The following is a 20274-nucleotide window of genomic DNA, read 5'->3' as shown; positions in this document are numbered from 1 at the left end:
GAGAGTTTTAAAGCTCACAGAGGGTCTGTGGGTTCTACAGGCAGTCCTTGAAGAGTTTTTGTGTTACCTGAAGACATTCAAGAACATTCCCATTATCCCGTGATCATCCTCGTGCAGGTCATGTAGGGTTTGTCCATTTTGTTCCTGTTGTGATTTAAGGACTTCTTGGGGAGAATAGTTCTGGAGAACTTTGTTGTGCCCATATTGAGGTTCTAGGTGTGACTGACAGACTTCTGAGTGTCCTTAAGAAGGATTTAAGGGATCTTTCAGTACTGTAGGTCTGTTTGGGGTTTGGGGTGGTTGTAGGAGTGCTCAAATGTGTTTTTGGAACTTCTTGGGGAAAATCACAAGATTTCTAAGGAGGTCTTGGTGCCCCCATTGCAGTTGTAGGAGTACTTCTTAGAGTACTAAAGGCTTGTTAGTACTCTAAGAAAGATTTAGGCATATACTTATATTAGGTTCTGTTGGTAGTTCTAGGAGTGTCTACATGTGTTCTCTTTACCCCTGTTGTGGTTCTGTGGCCTTGGTGAGGTTCTAGGTGTGACTGGAGGCCTTTCTAGTGTTCTTACAAAGTCCTAGTGGACTTTCAGGAGAGATCAGACTTTAAGGAATCAGTTGTTGGGTTATTTTGGTGTGTGAGGTGGTTGTAGGAGTGCAATCACGTGTCCTCTTTGTCCTTGTTGTGATTCAAGAACTTCTTGAGGAGAATTACATAGTTATGGAGGAAGTTTGAGGTTTTACATGTCTTCTTGTTGGTGTCCTTATGGAGTCCCAATCCTTAAGGACACTAGGAAGGACCAGTCTCCTGTTTCCTAGCAGAGAACCATGGCCTCAGATTTTAGGTTCTGATTTCAGTCCCAGCTGCTTTACACTCAGCTGCAAACCTCATTTACTAAATTATGGCTGTGTTGGTGTTCAACAGGAGATGGTTTACCTTTTGACTGACAGCTTGCTGGATGCGGCTCTTCAGTCAGATTGTCCCTCACAAAGACAGCGATGGTCAAACCTGGTGATGTCACAGTGAATACGTCTGTCGTTTACAGTTTAACACTGCAGATTAAAGCTGTGATTCTCTTGAGTCTCTTTCGGTTTGAGGATGACTCAAAAGTAAAAACAAAGAGTTAGTCCTCGTCATAAAGCCACTGAAAGATGTTGGAAATGAACTGTGCAGAAACAGTGTGGGACATTAAAGATGATTATTATCATTACGATGAACCCTTCACTGAGCTCAGTCGCCTCCTGCAGCACACGTATGTATGAAAATATGAGATGTAAATGTGAGTTAATCATCACCAGGTAGACAGAGAATAAATTCATGCAGGATGAAGCTCAGCGAGCGCTGCTGTGATTTGACAGTGAAATGAGCCTCAGTGAGTTTCCTGACGAATCCTAAAAATAAACCAGTTTATTAGGAACAGCAGAGCCGGGAAGAAGAGTGCGCAGAGTTCATGAAATGACTCCACAGGTCGCCACAGTTCAGAGTTAATGAAATCATGATGAAGTGCTTCTGAAATTAGTCCTGTTTAAATGTCCCAGTAAAAATAATTTTTGCTTTTTTTCTTTAGTTTTTAAATCTGTTGTTTTCTCTGCCATAAGGTGAGAGGCGGGGTACACCTGGACAGGTCACACCTGCAGCCAGTTTAGAGCCACCAACCTAAACCCACTAATTGCATGTCTTTGGACTGTGGCAGGAAGCCAGAGTACCTGGAGAACCCACAGAGGAACAGGGAGAACATGCAAACTGCACACAGAATGAACCCAACCTGGATCCAAACCCAGGATCTGCTTGCTGTGAGGTGACCATGCTAACCTGCAGCTATTCCAGCAGTACAGCTTCATAGCGAAGAGTCCAGGTGCTGAACCGGCCTGCAGTCCAGACCTTTGACCAGCTGAGAACATCTGGAGCATCACGAACCCGAAAACAGGACAAAGCAGCCCCAGGACTGCTGAGCAGCTGGAATCCTCTATCAAACAGAACAGGACAACATTCCTCTCACAAAGTCCACCTGCTGCTCTCCTCAGTTCCAGATGTTTATGGACTGATGTTAAAGCAGAGGATGCTGCACAGTTGGAAACACGGAGCTGTGACAGCTTTAGAGACGTGATGCTGTCATCAAACACGGCATGAGCTCAGATTTATATTCAAATGGAACATTTCCTCAGTTCAGACATCTGATATGTTTTTTTCTGCTCTACTGTGAATGAAATCTGGGTTTATGGGATTTGTAAATCATTGCATTCTGTTATTATTTTGCACAGCGATCCAACTTCTTTGGAAGTGGGTCATTTCCATCATTGGAAAGAAACCACGTCTGCACAGAGGGGGCGCTGCACAGATTAAGAATTTTGGTGACATATGTACTGTACTGGGAACACTGGTGAGTCACAAGGCTCACGCTGATGATTGGGGTGTGTTGGGACTGAGTCACGGTCTGAGAAACGTTCTCACCGATTAAAAAAGGAAACAAGAAGTCACATGCTGACATCATCATTTTCTTCTTCTGCTGTTTTTCTGCTGATTCGGGTCTCTGTGCTTTACTTTTAGTAAGTGTGAAGTTAAATAAAGGCCTTCAAATGCTGACATGCTGCAGCTATGCTGGGATTTACTCACTGCTCACCAGCGCCCCCTGTGGCCAGGGGAACAATGGTGAGTGCAGAGGTAAAGTGAGATAAGGATCAGGACTCAGGATCCAACCACGCAGCAGCACGTTAATGACCGGCCTCATGCTGAGGATGGATCGTCTCAGACGTTTGGTCCGTGATGGCGTTTGTGTCAACCTGAACTTATACTGAGAACAGTTTAACGCCGTCCTCCATCTTCCCTCTGCTGATGTGTTTATATGAGGCAGTCACAGCTCTGACTTCACTGACTCTCCAAACAGCTGATAAATGGACACGCAGACATTAAATCTTTATTTAAACAGCCACACAGGATTTCACTCGACCATTTTTAACCCTCCAAAGTGCCTCAGAGCTCGATTGGCTTTCATTTGGACCCTGATCCAGAACCACAGACTGTACAAAATGATGGAAGTAGCTTCCAGGTCAGAAACCTGACACCTTAAACCTACTCAGCTGATCTCTGAGTTCAGTGAACACTTTCAGGTCTGACTGATGATGTTCCTTTTGGAGATTATAATCCGATTAGGGCTACCAAGGAGCAGGAAGCAGGGGAGACCTGCCTAACATACAAGTATGCAGAGGCAGATCAACATCTTATTCACTGTCTGGTTCCAAAACCCCAAAATGGGACCAGAAAGAAGCCTTATTATGGTCTCTGCAGCCATCTTTTGTATAGAATTCAGCATTTCATCATTTCAGAGACAAAAATCAGCTGCAAAGAAACTCAGTGTAACTGTGCATTTATTGTGTTTTAGGATGAGGAGTGGGGGCCTTTTCCATGTGTGTCCCACTTCTCTCCTGATCCACTCACTTACAGATGTGAGTCTGTCTCTGAGGGTCTCCAGTAACACCCTGATCATCACTATTAAACCCTGACGGTTTATAAAGGACAGCTTCAGCCTAAAGAAGCAAACTGCAGGATCGCGTCTTATTCAGAGACTTCAGGCCCCGGGAACGCTTCGACAGGAAGAGGAAGTGGCGCCCTGCGTGTGAGGAGACGCTCCAAAGGAAAAGACGACATCCTGATACAGCTCGGCCTCTTTAACCCTTTGGTCTCTCAGACTGTTCACAGTTTTACTGAAACTAATGTGAGAGTGAATGAAACTGGTTTCGGTTTGGAACGGTCCGAGGCTGCGACTGCCTCTGAGCTGCTGTTTGTCCTCACGGGTCAGTCCTGGCAGATGGACCCCCTTCGTGTTCAGATATGTTAATTGAGACCGGATCTGGATCTGTTATGGTTACTGAACTGCTTATATTCACCATGTCAAACACTGGAAGCGCTGTTCCTCTTCTCTTTAAGTTATTCATTATGTTCAGTGACCACATCAGCCGCTCATCTATGATTTTATTCAACCACAAAGTCACAAATATTCAAACCACTGCTTTAACTTACAGCTAGTCATTATACACACACCCATCAGGTTTAACTAAGCAGCTAATCTAAACTTTTACTGAACTGTCATATCTGTCATTTATGCTTTTAGCCGGTAACCTCCGACCCTTCCTTCTAGATGTGAGTCAGGACTGTTTATTAATAATGTTTGTCTGCAATTCATCCTCCTCAGCTGTAAATACTGGTTTCCAGACACTAACTATAAAAGCTAGCTTCACTTTTATAAATTGTTAGCGTTAGCTAACAATTTCACTAATTTTAGCTAATGATTTCCAACATTTCTTTGTAAATCAGTTAGCTGTACATTTTTAGCCGCTAACATCTTCTTTATCCTAACTGTTTATTGATGACTTTGACCTGTGAATCCATTTCAGTTTACAGTTTTAGCTCCTGGTTTTTAGCTTTTTGTGGAGTTCTAGTTTTAGCTGTTTATCGCTGTAACAACTTTATTAGTTTATTTATTAAAAATCATAAATGTTATCTGACATTTTTAGCATCTAACCAGGTTTATATTCAGCCTTTTATTCATGAGTTATTCTGTCCGTCCGCTGAGCTGAGCTGGATTTTTATTCTTTATTAACAGTTTCAGCAGCTGACGGCACTGTTAGAACCAAATCAAATGTTAGCTAAGAAGAGCTAACACTATGAACTGTTAGCCATGCTTTGCTTAGCTATTTCAACCATTTTCTTAATGCATAAATCATAATCAGTATTACTAAAACAAATTGTTTTGGTTTTTAAACTATGTAGCTGCTGTTTATCTGATACTTGAATTTGTGCTCCTGTCCTTAAACTGTAGCTGCTGTTGGGAATATAAGTTAAGAGTTCGTGGCTACTGCAGCAGGAGCCCATGACTGCGAATAAGACTGAGCTGTGTGTGTGTTTGGATGGACAGCAGAGATGATTAGAGGTCGTGTGTGAACATTTGCTCCTTTTTTCCCTCTAAATTAAATAAACGGGGGTGTTTGCTGGTTGAACAGCCTGGACCTGCCTGCAGAGTTTAGGATTCCTCGTAGTGAAGCGGCCTCGGGTGTGTTTGTGATTTGTTTATTCTACGATCCGTCGCTATAACAGTCCTTTCATCGTTTGGGGAAGTAGCTTGTCTGCGGGTCATTCATTAACCTCACTTCCCCTGAATTCATTTACCTGAACAACAACAAACCAGCTTCACAGGGCGACAGCAGAGACGCTGCCGTGGAGCTGACATCGTTTTTCCCGTCGTTTAAGCCGCAGGCTTAAAGTTAGCATTCAGGGAACCTGAAGAGCAGAAGTATCTTAAAATGTTAATGAGCAGCATTAATAGCTGTTTCTGCTGTTTCCATCTGCTTTCATGCAGTTTTTATATTTTGCCCTTGAACCTTGACGCTGATGGGAAAGTGTTGATAAAATTCAGAGGAAACAGACTCTGAATAAATGATGAAGGTGAAGAGGAAACCATCAGCTGTGCAGGCAGTGATGAGGAAGCTGGATCCTTCCTCACCATCAGCCATAAAACAGAAATGTCACATTTCCAGCTGCAGCTCTCTGAACACTCACAGCTCATTTGATCAGGAGGCGTTTAAAGGTTGTTTTTATCAAGGTGACCCACTCCATCATTTTCTGCCATCATAATGTTAATGTGTCCAAAGGACTGGCCAGTGTAGAGAGTCGGGATTGGTGCAGATAAACTGTTCTCTTTAAGAGCAGCATTAACAGGACGCTCTGCTCTGAGGGGTCTCACAGTTGGAAGAAGACACAGCAGCCGAGTTACTGCATGAAACACACTTTAAATGTATTTTCACATTTAAATAAAATACAGGAAATGAAATCAGCAACAAAAACAACAACAATCACATTTTCAATCAAGTTTAGTGACATCACAAACCGGAGGAGCCACCTGGCCTCACAGGAAGGAATATCCTCATATGGTCATTGAGAAGCCACACCCACTAAAGGCAGCCAATCAGATATGACTAAAAGGGGAGGGGCTAAAACAGCTGAGGCCTGGGATGATAAAGAAGGATTATTGTGAACTGTGACTCATGCAAAGCTGCTCTGGTGGAGGGAAATTCTTCACGTTTGCATTTCTGAAAGATTTTGAGGAGCAGAATCTGATGTGTGAAAGCTGCCTCACAGATCGTGTTTCTGTTTACAGCCAGTATCTCAGTATCAATAACAGCCATATGTATATATAACTTCCCCCTTTCTATGCAGATCAGCTCAGCACTCCACCAGCGCTGCTTCCTGTCAGACCCACCCATCGACCTCAGGCCGTCTTCACGCTGTTTTTCAGCCTCGGTTTGAGGCTTTTTGTCCCGTTGAAGCAGCTCAATCATCTGTGAGCAGCTCCTGTTTGCAGCCGTGCACTAAACTGTCCCTCAGGCCAAGTCTTCATCCACGTGATGAAGTCTTCATCCACGTGATGAAGACTTGGAGTCGATTTCTCTGGTTTTTGTCGATCTGCTCAAAGAATAATCTGAAAATATCATTTCGCCTGAGGGCGGAGCACCTCGGGTGTTTCATAAACCAAGTATCTCTGGGTTCGAGGTTGAGTCCTCATTAACATTAATGTTTGAACCTTGTGGATCTAATGAGGCGTGGATGGAGAGTAACAGCTTTATTAACTCTGATTGTTCATGTAATCATAAATATTTTGTGGTGATTTCAAACTTTTACATGGATTTTATTGTAAATGGATTCTCGTGGTCCATCTCCAGTTCGTCCAGACTTAATGACCTGCTTTGAAACTCATTTTTATACATTTTTGTTTTTTAGAAACATTTGGACCTAAAGATGGAAAAAGTTTAAAAATGAAAGTTATGACATCGTTAACCTGCAGACATTTCAGTAACTGTGAAGGAGAGGATGGTGGTGAACGTAGAGCAGCAGGTTTGTGGCTGGACTCTGGCTGCAGTGTTGGCCCATAAAGACATTCTGCTCGTGCTCAGGGCGGTCGTGCTGTATGCGATACATAAAGTCACAATTACGTCAAACTGGAGGGCCTCGCCGGTGCATCAGAAAAATGATCTCGGCTCCTCCTTAATTCAAATCTTCATTTTGCTAATTAAAAGATATCAAATCTAACCAAACATAAAAATCTTGCAGCCAGTCTCTCAGGCAGTTAAATGAACATCAGCCCAACTCGAACCCATCGGTATTCCCGGGAGTTTCCGGCTCCTACAGCAGGACGCAGGGTTTCTTGGTGACGGTGGGCTGTGGGTTGAGGAACGCCCTCACCGCCTCGGTGAACACTTCCTTTATGCCGTCCTGGTTGAGGGCCGAGCACTCCATGTAGCGGATGGCCTGGAGCTGGCGGGCGAGGGCGGCGCCCTGCTGGTGGGTGACCGGTGCCTGGTTCTGCTCCTTGAGCTTTCTCTGAATCTCGGCATCGTTCCTGAGGTCACTTTTCGTTCCGACCAGGAGGATGGGAACGCCGGGACAGTGGTGGGATACCTGGTGATGAGAACAAAGGTCAGTAAATGAAGGAGACACCAGGATTTGATGAGCCGAATCGTCCGCCTGTCTTTGTCTCTAAGCCGATATCATATTTCAGGAAATCTGGAATCTTGAATTGAATTCCAGGAAAAAGGGTTTGACTTTTGGGCTCTACTAGAGTAGCTTTGCTTTTTATGTGTTTTTTCATATCCACCAATAGAAAGCTTGTAAAGATGGCTGACATGAGTAGATGTTGACCCCTGACCTCTGGGTGCCACTTGTGTTTGACGTTCTCATAGGAGGCGGGGCTTGAGATGGAGAAGCAGATGATGAAGACGTTGGTCTGTGGGTAGGAGAGCGTCCTAAGGCGGTCGTACTCCTCCTGCCCCGCCGTGTCCCACAGGTTCAGGCTGATGATCCTGCCGTCCACCGTCACCTGAACGCACCGCACAGGTACACACACACACACACACACACACACACACACACACACACACACACACACACAGGTAAAAACACAGGTAAACTCAAACAGGTGAAGACTGCTTGTTGGTTTATTTGTATCACTTTTTAATGTCTTCCATCGTCGTCTCAGCTTCGGGGTGTGTGGAGGCGCTGGGGGCGTGGCCAAAACTCAGCCCTCTTCATCTTATTTGCATATAATTTGCATACAATGGAGGAACCTCGCTCTTCCTGGGCGATGTGTGACGTCCTGATGTGTACAAACTGATTTACGGCTCTGATATCGTTCTACTGAGACGGGATCTGATCTAACAGGAAGTGAGCATCGCTGTGACTCCACAGCAGCTTTTTGCCTCCAGGTGAGATACAGGTAATCCGAGCTCAGGTGGATCCCTGCACCTGTTTTTCCTTACACGGCTGACCTCTGACCAGCACAGAGATGTGTCAGGTGAGGTGGACGCACATGAAGCCGCTCTTTTCTCTCTTTTTAGTAACACTGCTTTCTGGCTTCAGTCAGTTCATCAGGGCGGGGCCGGGGGCAGTCTGATTTAATTCACTTTAACAGGACCGTGTGAACACCTCACCTGGTCCTGCAGAAACCATGACAGCAGCAGCAGGCTGACTTCAGAGGAGCTTTGCATGACTCACAGTTCACAGTGATCCTTCTTTATGTCACACTGGGCCTCGGCGCAGGCCCTCAGCACATCCTCTGTCTGAAACTGTTTTTGCTCCACCCCTTTAACATCAGTTTCTTCTGATTGGTTGCCCCTAACAAATAGGGGCCTGTGACAACCATATTACACCTGCTCTCTCTATGACATCACACAGAGCCAGGAGTAGAAAAAACTGATAGATGGCCTGAGTGTTTAGAGCAGTCTGCAGCCTGAGCTTTGGGCTCACAGAGGTTACTGCACATATGAACATCCAGTGCTGCAGCTGGAGACATGTGACAGGAAGAGATGAGCAGGTCCACTGTGGAGGCTGAGACAGTGTGAGTGTATTTCTGCATCCACAGTACTCACACAGTATTACTAAAGATAGACTGAGTTACATTATCAGTTACATACACAACAGCTGCAGGCGGCCTCGCTGGCCTGCAGCAGATCGTTATCACACCATTCGATGGCAGCTGTTCCACGCACAGATGTGCTGTGTGATAGAGCACGAATTCGAGACCCGTCTTCAGCCTTGTTTTGCTCACGACTTTGTACTTCTGCTTTCACTCGCCGTTTGGTTGCCTTTAGATAAATTAGCTATGTGGTTTCCTGTGATGGCGTGAGTGTCGTGTTTCAGATTTTGCAGTGACACTGACGGAGGAGTCGCCCCCTGCTGGAGACGTGGGTGAGCACTCACCTGGCTGCTGTAGTTGTCGAACACGGTGGGGATGTACTCTTTGGGAAAGGCTCCGGTCGTGTAGGATATAAGGAGGCAGGTCTTCCCCACAGCACCGTCACCCACAACCACACACTTTATAGTCTGCATGATGACCTCTGACCTCTGGGCCCTCGGTGACCTGTGGAAGACAGAAATCAGCCCTGCGGTTAAACTCTGAGATCACCCGTGTGCGCCACCAGAGAACAAATGTGTTTGTGTGAGTGGAGGCTGTGTTATTATCAGACCACCCGCGGGACAGAAACAACCTGCCCGGGTGACTGATGCTCTGCACCGACTGTTCTGTCCAGCTTTAAACAGCAGTGACCTTATCTCATGTCTCATTTTCTAACGTAAAGATTTTTCATTGAAAATTAAATGTTAAACTTTCTCCTCTTTTAGGTTATGATTTATCGTTTTTTGTATCTGTATGTTCTCATTTTTGTCTCTTTGTGGTTGTTTTTTGGATTTTGTCAGCACTTCCAGGCTTTCCTGCATCTCTTTTAGTTTCACTTTGTTGTCCATGTGTAGAAGTGCAACCTCTGCATACCTGCAGATCCACACACACACACACACACACACACACACACACACACACACACACACACACACACACACACACACACACACACGCTGGTTTTGATCTGTTTTTTACCTTCAGAGATTCTGATTGGTTAGTTGGTGCTGCTCCAGCTGTCAGAGACTCCTCGGTTTTCCTTCGTTTAACACAGTTTGTTCAGAAAGACGTGACGTCCCATCATCTGCCTGTGGGGGGAGGAGAGGAGGGGAGGGACGGTGTGTCCTCGTCAGTATTTGTGTTTATGGAAATGATTGCTGCAGAAGGAAACGGTCTCCAAACAAAACAGAGATGTTATCCTGCACACACCTACACACACAGACACACACATACACACACACACAGACACCAGTCTGACCACTAAAACTAGCGTCTGCTGACCCATAAAGAGAAAATCTCAGAATTGTTCCCTGCAGTGTGAATAAGCACTCACACTGGGATCTCTGAGGTGTCTGCTCTGTCAGACGGACCCTTTGGTGTGGCACTTCTGGCCCCCGGGTCACATGTTTGACATCCCTGTGTGGCCTCAGTTACAGAGGCCTAGAGACCAGTTGGCGTGTGGTTGTTGTATGACATTGGTCACACTGAGGTTGCTGCACCCAAACCCTCCTTCTGATTGCTTTGGTTGCTGGCAGGTTGCCGCAGTTGCCTGTAGTTTGCACAGACGTTGCGTCTTGTCTGCAAACGCTCGTTGTTCACTCTGAGCGGCAGTGAAACATGAAAAAGTTCGACCTGCACTGGGAACCGAAATGTTCACCTTCAGAGTAAAAATTGCGCCTTACTGTGAAACCAAGACATTTCAAAAGATGCAGCTTTTACTTTGAAGGAAAACTCTGCTGTTTGTGTTGCACTTTTCAGGTTTGTGAGTGTTTGCAGAGAAGTTGTGTCTTCTGTGCAAACTACGGGCGACTGCCGCAACCTGCCAGCAACCTGCCAGCAACCACTCGCCATCTGGTTGCAGAACTCCTTAGCATCCATGGTTCCCAAATGGTCACCGACCGTCTCCAGGCCAATTGAGATCTTAGACGGTTTTGGGCCTTTTCAGATCTCTTTGATAAACAAAGAAACCAACGAAGAAGAAAAACAGCAAAAGAGCAGAGTAATGATCTCAGCGTGCATTTTTACTGTATCTCAGTACAAGACTGTGGCCTTCCTGATATCACTGCTATTCACTGTACTGTTTGTTTTCATTATAGATGTAGTTGTTCTTTGTTTGTCTTCTTCACTGGTTAAAGACACCAGCACTGAGGATGGACACACTGCTGTGTTTCAGCATCTCTGTGCTGTTGTCCTGTTTGCTGCCATTTTGTCTTTTTTGCTTGTTTTCTGCATCTTTTTGGTCACTGTGGTAGCTTTGAGGTTGTTTTGTGTCTCTTTTTAGTCATTTTTCATTTTGATTCTGGATCTGTTTGGAGATTGGAATCAGTGTATTCGGCCCCACAGAGCTGACAGATGTGCTGAAGAGGTTTGCTAAGTGGCTACAAAGGATTTCCACAAAGAATCCAAATATCCAGGCAGACGGATATTTGGCAGAGGTCCCGTTCTCTTCTTCGTTGGTTAACAGAAACCCATCGACACCCCCAGCAGAAACATGACAGCTGAGGATGGAAACACGGCTTCTCTTTGTCAGGTTCTCTGCAGCTTGGGTTCTAAGCTGGATGAAAGCACAGCTGCTCACAGAGTGTTTCAGCATCTCTGTCGCTGCGTATCAGTGAAAGTTTCACTTTCGTGGTCTGACAGCGAGTTTTAGAAATGTGTGTTCTGCAGAAACACTCGGAGAGGAATGCAGAGCACGAAGGCCGGAGAGCGTTATGATTAGAAAGAAGAAGATGGAGGACTTTGTGCTGCAGAGTCAGCCTGCAGACGCTCCAGATGTGTGGGCAGAGAACGAGGCTCAGCCCAGACTCTGGGGACGCCAACCCCACCCTCCCCTCGCTCTCTTTGGGCGGAGGTCGGCTGAGCTCACTGCTGCTGGAAGCTTTAACCTCTGATCTCACACTTTTCCTGCTGATTCTTTTCTCCCTCGCATTGTTTGGATTCAACACGGAGAGGAGAGCTGTGACCTTTGACCTCTGCAGCAGTGCCAGAAACAATCACATTCCCAAACTGAAGGAAAACTGCGCCACTCACTGCAGTTTGTTTTTAAGCTGCTGAGGGAAAGAGTCCTAAGTTTTCTGTCATATACACACCAGACACTTTATTAGGTACACCTGTTCAACTGCTCATTAACACAAATATTTAATCAGCCAATCACATGGCAGCAACTCCATCTAAGCATGGAGACACGGCCAAGACGACCTGCTCAAGCTCAAACATCAGAATGAAGAAGAAAGGTGATTTAAGGGACTTACTGAGGTCAGGTCAGGCTGCTCCAAGCCACGTTACCACCATGGTATGCAGAAGAGCATCTCTGAATGCACAACACACTGAACACTGAAAGAGAGCGGCTCTGGCAGCAGAAGACCACTCTGTCCACACCGTCCACTCTAAGAACAGGAAATTGAGGCTAAAATTCACACAGATCACCAAAGCTGGACGACAGAAGACCGGAAAACCGTCGGCTGCTCTGAAGAGTCTCGATTTCTGCTGCTACGTTCAGGTGGTCGGGTCAGAGCTGGGACTAAAGCACAGATCCGCCCTGCCCTGGATCAGTGGTTCAGACCGCTGCGGGTGTGATGATGTGGGGGAGATCTACATCGCCTCCAGAAGTCAGCCAATCAGAAGGAAGGCCAGTGTGAGATAATTAAACTGTGAATCATGTAAAGCTGCTGTAGAAGAGTCCCAGAATAGTAATAAGCAGCTGAAACGAGCAGAATGAAGCCGCCTGATGGGAAAGCAGGTTTTTAGCAGTGTGGGGCTCATGGCATTGAAGGACTCACTGACGTGTCTGTCAGACATTTGCTGGCTCTGATTCACTTCAGCCTGAAGCTTGAGTGAAATGGAAACACACGTCTTTGACACTGACCGAGCTGAGACGCTGAAAAGTGTTGTAACGATGTCCTTTTGTAACGCTCGCACCTTCAGAAAAAGGAAGCTTTCAGCAGAAATACCTCGCTGTGGTTTCATGTTGAAATCCAGCACAAACTTCGCTGCACGGGCCCCTGAACTCAGAGGCGTGGCGGCTCGTTTCAGCACGGGGCTGATTCGCTACGTCAGAATTATGAGATAAAATCTCCAACATAAAAACTCAGTTATTCATGAACTCCCGTCTTTATTTTTCATGGTTTTACAGACAGAAAGCTCTTTCACGTGACCGTCGCTTCTTCCTGATCCTGGTGCTGAAGTCAGCTGCGTGAGGCTGCAGTTCCTCTCACCTCCACTAGGTGCAGCTATGAAAAAAACTGGGCGTGCTGAGACAGAAAAGAAAATAAAGACAGAGCAGGACTCTTCTTCCTGTTTGTGGCTAAAATGTTTTTAAATGTATTCCGTCTCCTAACGATGGTTTTTAAAGCAGCACCGCACAGAGGCTTTTTCAGCTGAGGGAGGTCTGAGAGCAGGTCTGAGGGGAACAGAGTCATACTGCGAGAGGGGAAAAAAGAGGAAGAAGAATTGAGATCAGTAACTGCAGCAGGCTGAAAATGACTGAGGCACACTGGCTGTGTAAAGGCTGCTTTCCTGTAAATGTGTGATTGAAGTGTGAATCTAAAAAAAAAAGTTGCTGTTTTATTTTTAGAGCCAGTTAATCAGTAAGAAACTAGTTTCAGACACGCGATGCTGAGCTGACAGCTACCAGCTTCGTGCTCACAGCCAATCAGAAGGCTTCAGATTCAGGCAAACACAGGGTACCTGCATGATGTCACCTGTTGGTGGACTACAGCTCTGAAGACGTTTTGGACATCACCTTCTCGGTTTTGGGTAACAAGATGAATCCTTCAAGCATTAAAAAAAGCTCCTAACTCAAAGGATGAACCAGTGTTGTGTCTACACACAGAAACACATCATCTGGTCCCATTTTGGTAATTCTATGAAAACGCCAAAGATGACTCAGTCTGACACCAACGTGGTGATTCCCAAAGAGCTGCAGGCTGAAAGCTTGGCATCTGTCAGCACGGTGTGCAGCATGTGTTTAACCCATTTAATACCACAGGGGTCAGGGTCACCGGTGACCCCTGTGTCCAGATTTTAGGAAACTGGACACGTGGAGGTCAAACAAGAAGTGTGAGGCCTAAAAACCTCTGCAGCAGCTGAACAGCATCTGAAAGTCACATCCTTGAGAAACAGGAACAAATCCTGAGGGATCATCTGGACCTTCAGCGGATCCATCTGCTGCTCACTGAGGCCTCATCAGAAACGTCCTGGTGAGGCTTCAGGAAGTAACACGGTGGAGGCCCTGTTGAGGTTTGGGCTGCGTTAAAGGCTCCGCCTTCCTTCTGCAGCCTGGCAGCAAACGCCTTTTCTGAGAAGCTTCAGGATGCACGAGAGCAGAGTTTCCTGATGTTTCCTGGCCTAGGTTCTGCTGCAGAACCAAACATGAAGGACAGACCTCATTTCAAGAACCTAAGAAATACTCATTGAGAAAAAGCACTGGCTTCCAGATAAGGAAACAGGAAGTGCAAAATGCAAACTCATTTCAGGGTTTTAGGACTCGTTTATGCAACACTGCGAGCGCAGTCAGAGGCGGTAACTGTGAAACTCACAGCTCTGGATGTTTTCAGCAAACTGGGGAAAATATTTTATCAGGACAGAAACAGAAACACTTCTTCTTCTGGATCTTATGAAATATGGTCTCAGTTCCCTGTAAAGTGCACCGGCTCCGTGTTCTCTTTAGCTTTATTGTAATGACAGTGTGTTGTAATATAAGAGCTGCTGATGTGGCTTTGACTGCAAGCTGAATATTCAGATTGTTTGCTGCCAGCCTCAAAATACCGTCTGGCTGTTGGCTGTCCGGCTCTAATGGGAAACACATCTTTAAACGTCTGTGGTGAGAGTGACCGTCGGCCTGCCGCTCCTTTATGAATATTCTGGCTTTGTGCGTCTGCATTTCAGGAAGTAACACAGAGCTTTGGTTTCGTCTCGTCAGCTGTCTTCTTTTCTTGTATTTTTATTAGTCTTTGCTGGTTTAGAACGAGTTTCCTGAGCCGCAGAGGAACCGAGGCTTCCTGCAGCCCAATCGGGGAAATCTCTAAAACCGGAGCTCCCGCTTTTACAGAACATCTGCGTGGGCCTTTTCTGACTTTCAAAAATGAGAAAACCCAGTGTGAGAAAAACACCTCGCACGCTCTCTCTCAGCAGCAGCAGTTATGACACCCACTAAAAGGGGGAACTTGAAGCAAATGGGCCAAACTACAAAAATGTAAACTTACAGTTATGAAGCAAACGCTGAGTTTCCTTCAAGTACGGAAGATTAATCAGCTGCGCCTCAGTGCAGTGACACAACATCACACCATGAAACACCAGAGACGATCGCACTGACGTGCTTCTCTTTATACCTGCTAAGTCACCACGGTAACTGATGCTGAAACATCACCTGGTTGAGAGCAGGTGATGTTTCAGCTGGAAGCTCCACGTTTTCACTGATTTTTATTCTCAGTGCGATACGGCCTGTGGGTGCAGCTCGTTACTGAAACACTGAATGAAGCACAGCTGTGTGTGTGTGTGTGTGTGTGTTCATGTCTAAATGTTGTTCTGCTTGATTCTAACCAGCTGCTGAGTCTGCTGGAACACCTGTGCATACCTGTCCAATCAGCCACATTGATCTGACTCTTCTTCATCAGGAAGCTTAGAAATCAGCCTCAGCACTGAGAGCAGCTCGGACACAGAATCACTCGCTGGGGTTCGTTAACCAGTTTCTGATAGCGTCTATGATTGGAGCAGGTGAGCGTGCTCAGAGGCTGAAGCAGAGAGCCCGGCTAACAGAGAAAGCTGAGAACCACCATCATGATACCCGTTATCTCTGTGTTATCTGGCTTTGACAAACCCAAACCCCAGTAAAGAAAGCCTCTGAGCTCCATTAGTTTTCAGCAGCAGAGGCTGTTGGACTCCAGCAGGACTAGAAGACAACGTTATATTTGCTGGAGAATATTGCACCAAACTAAGGATGTAAACTCCAGAGAGCAGCAAAAATATCAGAGAATATGAAACACGGGAAATGTCAGTGCGTACAGACAGACCACGCAGGGCTAACAGCACCGCTCACACCAACTGCTCTTTGCTAAGTCTTGTCCTCACTGCTAAGTCAGACTTTCTTAAGTCTTCAGCACCAAACAAACTTAAGTCTAGTTTTAGCTAATTCGGTCTCAGTGATGAGCGTTCATGCGACCGAGGCGGCTGCTAATTAATCATTTCTGATTCTCTGAAATTATTGCATAGCAAAGCAAAGGCACAAAGGTCACTTCAGTGAAATAAAGTTTACTGTACAGTCCATACAGCCAGTCTGACTCTATAACCAACGAGCCGAAGCCTTCGACCTGGAAATAAATCAGAGGTCGTAAATCATTTTAACTCTGGCGGCCTTCATTCAAACAGCTGTGTAGGAGAAAGTGTTCAAACCTCCAGGAACCAAAACTCTGGTGTAAAGTGATGAAGGCAGACTGAGCTGCTCTGCTGCTGCACTGCAGTCCAACACCAGCATTTACCTTCACTGTGACCACAGTCACATCCACACCGCGTCCAAAGGAGAAGAAAGATGAAGCTCTAATGGTGCCATAAGCATAAGTTAAGACCTGGTTAGCATAATCCAGGGCTGGTGATGCCACTGGCCTTATTGGTCATACTGCTTTACAGGTAATCGAAGCATTAAACAGCACAGGTGCTGCTGCGAGTTCAGACTGCACGAGTCCCAAACCCAGCGTCCAGTCTGATGGATGCTCCTCTGTGACTGCAGAACAGAGCTCTGCACAGCTTTGGCGAGAGTGCAGCCAGTCAGAGATGATTAAACTCCATCCTCGCCCCGGCAGACAGTCCGACAGAGGAACTCTCTGCGGTGAAACCGAAACAAGAAGAGTGGGTCCGCCGTTCTCTTCATCCAGCAGCAGCGTGTGAGGGAAAAGTGTGTGCTGAGGCCGGCAGTCTGCGCCCACACAGACCAACGCTTTCAAGCTTCCTGAAACAGGCTGACACGACCACACCTGCACCACCCAAAAATATCCCACCAACGCTGCGAGCCCCGCTGCCCCAAACCACAGACAAAACATCCAACACCACCAGACCCAACATGCACATCACACCAAGCCGGGGAGGGGGGGGGGACAGCCAGCAAACCATCGCTACAGCAACACCTGATGCAACACAGCAAGAAGGTGAGACCGGACCTGTCTGTCAAACTCCATCCAGCCCAGAGCTTAACCAGCACAAACCAACACAAACAGGCCGCGTCATCGACCCTGAGAAACTGGGTCAAAGGTGTGCTGACCTGAGTCGAGTGACTCACCGCACTGACACAGCCCGCCGATCTCTGCTTATCGCACTCTCTGACTTCCTGTCTCGTTCTTGGGGAGCCTCACTTGGCTAACATGACTGTCAACTTTCTGATTCACATCTGAGCACGTGCGGATGCCAGTGCTGCGTGTGATGTCATCGTGGATGAGATTAGTCATTTTTTTTTCCAGCCTGCTGTTGATTTCTGTGACATTAAATGATATGGCGCCATTTTCTCCAGTGCAGCTTCGAGGCTCCCACTGCTGACAGCAACCCCGAACCCCATCAAACCTGCTGCCATCGAAAGAGCGCCATTAGGGACAAAATGAATGTCTCAATGTCAACCCAAAGAACCAATAATATTTCACCAAACTCAGAATACTGGACACAACCAGTCTGGGCCGACAAACAGCGCTCCAAGAAACGGATTGATCAACCAAGAATGCCAAGAACAGGCCTGAAAGCTCAGAGCCAGTTTCAGAGCTACCCAGGGCTGAAGCTCAGAGCCTTTTCATGTACATGTGAAAGTTTCACCTTCACCACCAGGCTGGGCGTGGACCTGCAGACTCACAGCGGCACAAAATTTCAGCTGCATGTCATTTCCTGGAAGCTTCCCTCTGTGTGTGTGTGTGTGTGTGTGTGTGTGTGTGTGTGTGTGTGTGTGTGTGTCAGTCTGATAACCAAACAAGCTAGCATTAGCTGATAACTTAGCATGCTCTCTTCCAAACATGGTCATTTCCTGCTCCAAAAAAGCTAACCCGGTAACACAATACTCAAACTGTGGAGTCCAAAATGAATGGGTGATGTCACCAGAGCTATGTCCATCTTTTATCTACAGTGTCAGGTGGGACAGGTGCACTTTCAGCCCTTTTTCTGGGCTCACTGCCTCCATCAGCATGCTGCGGGTTTGGATTTATGTCTCCACACCAAAGACATCCAAACTCAAATACTCAGTTTACTGGGAGAAAACAGAAAGACTGTTGAAGCTGTGTCGGGGTTCATGTGCAGGTATGTAACATTCATACAGGTGATATTTCTCTGCTCATATTTTATATTATATATACACACACACATACATGCAGCATCTCTGCGTTTAATGCCGACACTTCCCTCTGATTTCCCAGACTTCACATGCTGTCAGTCTCTGGAATAACGCTGATCCTCTGATACTCGGATTTTAGGCCCAAAACAAGAAGCAGCTTTTATTTCTCCAACAGTATATTAACAGTACATCAGTCTACTGCGTATGTACCACAGTTTTTATAGTATTACTACAGTATATTCAGGCACAGTACCTGTATGCTGTACACTTGTATTGTTCCTGTGTGTGAGCATGTATCTGAGCTCAGGCTGAGCCTTTAACGGTGTTTGAAGTTTGCTTCAAAGTGTTTTTATCGATGTTTCACTTTCAGATTCGCATATTTGGCTGTTTAAGCGCTGATATCGATCAGCATTGATCCGTTATTGTTTCTGATAATCGTCTTTAATTTTACACTGAAGCATTCGTAAAAGTTAAAAACAAGAAGTGACACACACACACACACACACACACACACACACACACACACACACACACACACACACACACACACACACAGGGAGGGGTCGCACTGAGTCATTTTTCATCTCCAGTTTCCTCCGAACATCAGCACACACACAAACACACACACACATATAAAAACAAACACACACATGCGGGTTATCGATCCGCTGGAGCAGAAAAATCGATCAGCTGACGGGAATTAAAGTCGGAATCAATAACGCGCTAAAAGTTTTGAGAGAGGGAGGACGTACACACACACACACACACACACACACACACACACACATACACACACACACACACACACACACACACTCTCAGCTGATCCCAGAGCTCCGGGCGGGTAAAGCTCAGTGACTCACCGGTCATCAGTGCTCCTGTCCGGGCGCGCCGCTCCGCTCAGTCCTGCTCCGTGTATGAGTGTGTGTGACTGTGTGTGTCAGCGTGAGAGTGTGTGTGTGTATGCGAGAGGGACAGCGGATCTCTACCATCGCGAGGCGGGCGGAGCTAAAGTAGAGGAGGAAGTCCGAGAGGAGAGCGAGAGGAAGTGGTAGAGCAAGTTTGAGGAAGTTTACTCTGAGTGTGTGTGTGTGTGTGTCTCCGTGTAAGAGAGAGTGTGTGCGTGTGTTGGACTCTTCTGCAGCCCCCTCCCCCCGCCATGAAGAGGAGCTCAGCTCTTCCTCTGGGGCCGGTCAGTGGTGTCAGTTCATCCTCCAGGAGCTTCCTGCTGTCTCTCACCACATCGGGCCAGGCAGGACCCAGGACCCACCGCACCAGCGGGGGGTCCTGATCCCTAATGGCAGTCAGGGTGCTGCTGCCTGCAGGGGGTCTGTGTGTCCCTCCCACCACCGAACCGCTCACGCTGCACGATGTTACCGGCAGCAGAACGTTTTCCGTTAGTGAACAACAGTCGGTAAAGATGAGGAGGGAAAAATGTGAGTGACCTGTAAACCATTCCTGTTTTGGGGGGTGTCTCATTGTTGCCCACCTGTTGTTAATGTCATGAACACCAAAGCAGCTGAAACTGACCCCCTCCCCCTCTGATACTTAGTGACCCCATCACTGACTTGATGCTAAACTCTGATTAGTCTCATTCTGAGCAGCTGTGTGAGGCTGCAGTCTCTGCTCGGCTGCTTTTGGCCTCATTTTTCAGGTCAATGCTCGATTCATGGATGGTGACTTTCTGAATGAGGCTGCAGGTGAAGAGGACTGATCACACCTGCACGCGTGTGTCTGACATCATCAGAGTGCACGCAGCTCCTGTGAAGTGTGACCATCCTTATATTTATATTAAAAAAGCAGAAAACGCGCCGATAAATGTCGCGTTTAGGTCACATGTGTTTTTCACTTAAGTCCCCTGAAGAAATGAAACTCATATAACAGAGAATATTTGAGTGCAGCAATATTTGAATTTGTCTCTAATCAGCATGTTTGAGCCTGAAGCAGCGAGTTACTGTAATATTTCAGTGAGGTCATTGTCTCTCAGCCTCTCATTTCTATTAATAACACACACATTTGTTTTTATTCAAACTTTAT

The 20274-nt window shown here is 46.4% G+C and overlaps 1 protein-coding gene across 2 annotated transcripts; it reads right to left on the bottom strand.

The window, feature by feature from the left end:
* Positions 1-5756: 5756 nt before the first annotated feature.
* Positions 5757-19256, bottom strand: LOC115791743 (rho-related GTP-binding protein RhoG-like). 2 transcript variants are annotated; one of them, XM_030745973.1, is made up of 5 exons: positions 19101-19256; positions 9918-10027; positions 9245-9404; positions 7695-7865; positions 5757-7447 (listed from the first exon to the last, which is right to left on the bottom strand). In XM_030745973.1, exons 3-5 carry the CDS (start codon positions 9371-9373, stop codon positions 7172-7174), a joined length of 576 nt encoding a protein of 191 aa, XP_030601833.1. In that variant the 5' UTR covers positions 9374-9404; positions 9918-10027; positions 19101-19256; the 3' UTR covers positions 5757-7171. The 2 variants fall into 2 exon arrangements, with proteins under 2 accessions (XP_030601833.1, XP_030601834.1); XM_030745974.1 differs by lacking the exon at positions 19101-19256 and adding an exon at positions 12890-12981.
* Between the last annotated feature and the right edge of the window lie 1018 nt (positions 19257-20274).

Source organism: Archocentrus centrarchus, chromosome 14 (assembly GCF_007364275.1).
Source record: "Archocentrus centrarchus isolate MPI-CPG fArcCen1 chromosome 14, fArcCen1, whole genome shotgun sequence".
Taxonomy (NCBI): domain Eukaryota; kingdom Metazoa; phylum Chordata; class Actinopteri; order Cichliformes; family Cichlidae; genus Archocentrus; species Archocentrus centrarchus.
The sequence above is the reverse complement of the archived record's forward strand: the minus strand, read 5'-3'. Positions and strand labels throughout refer to the sequence as shown.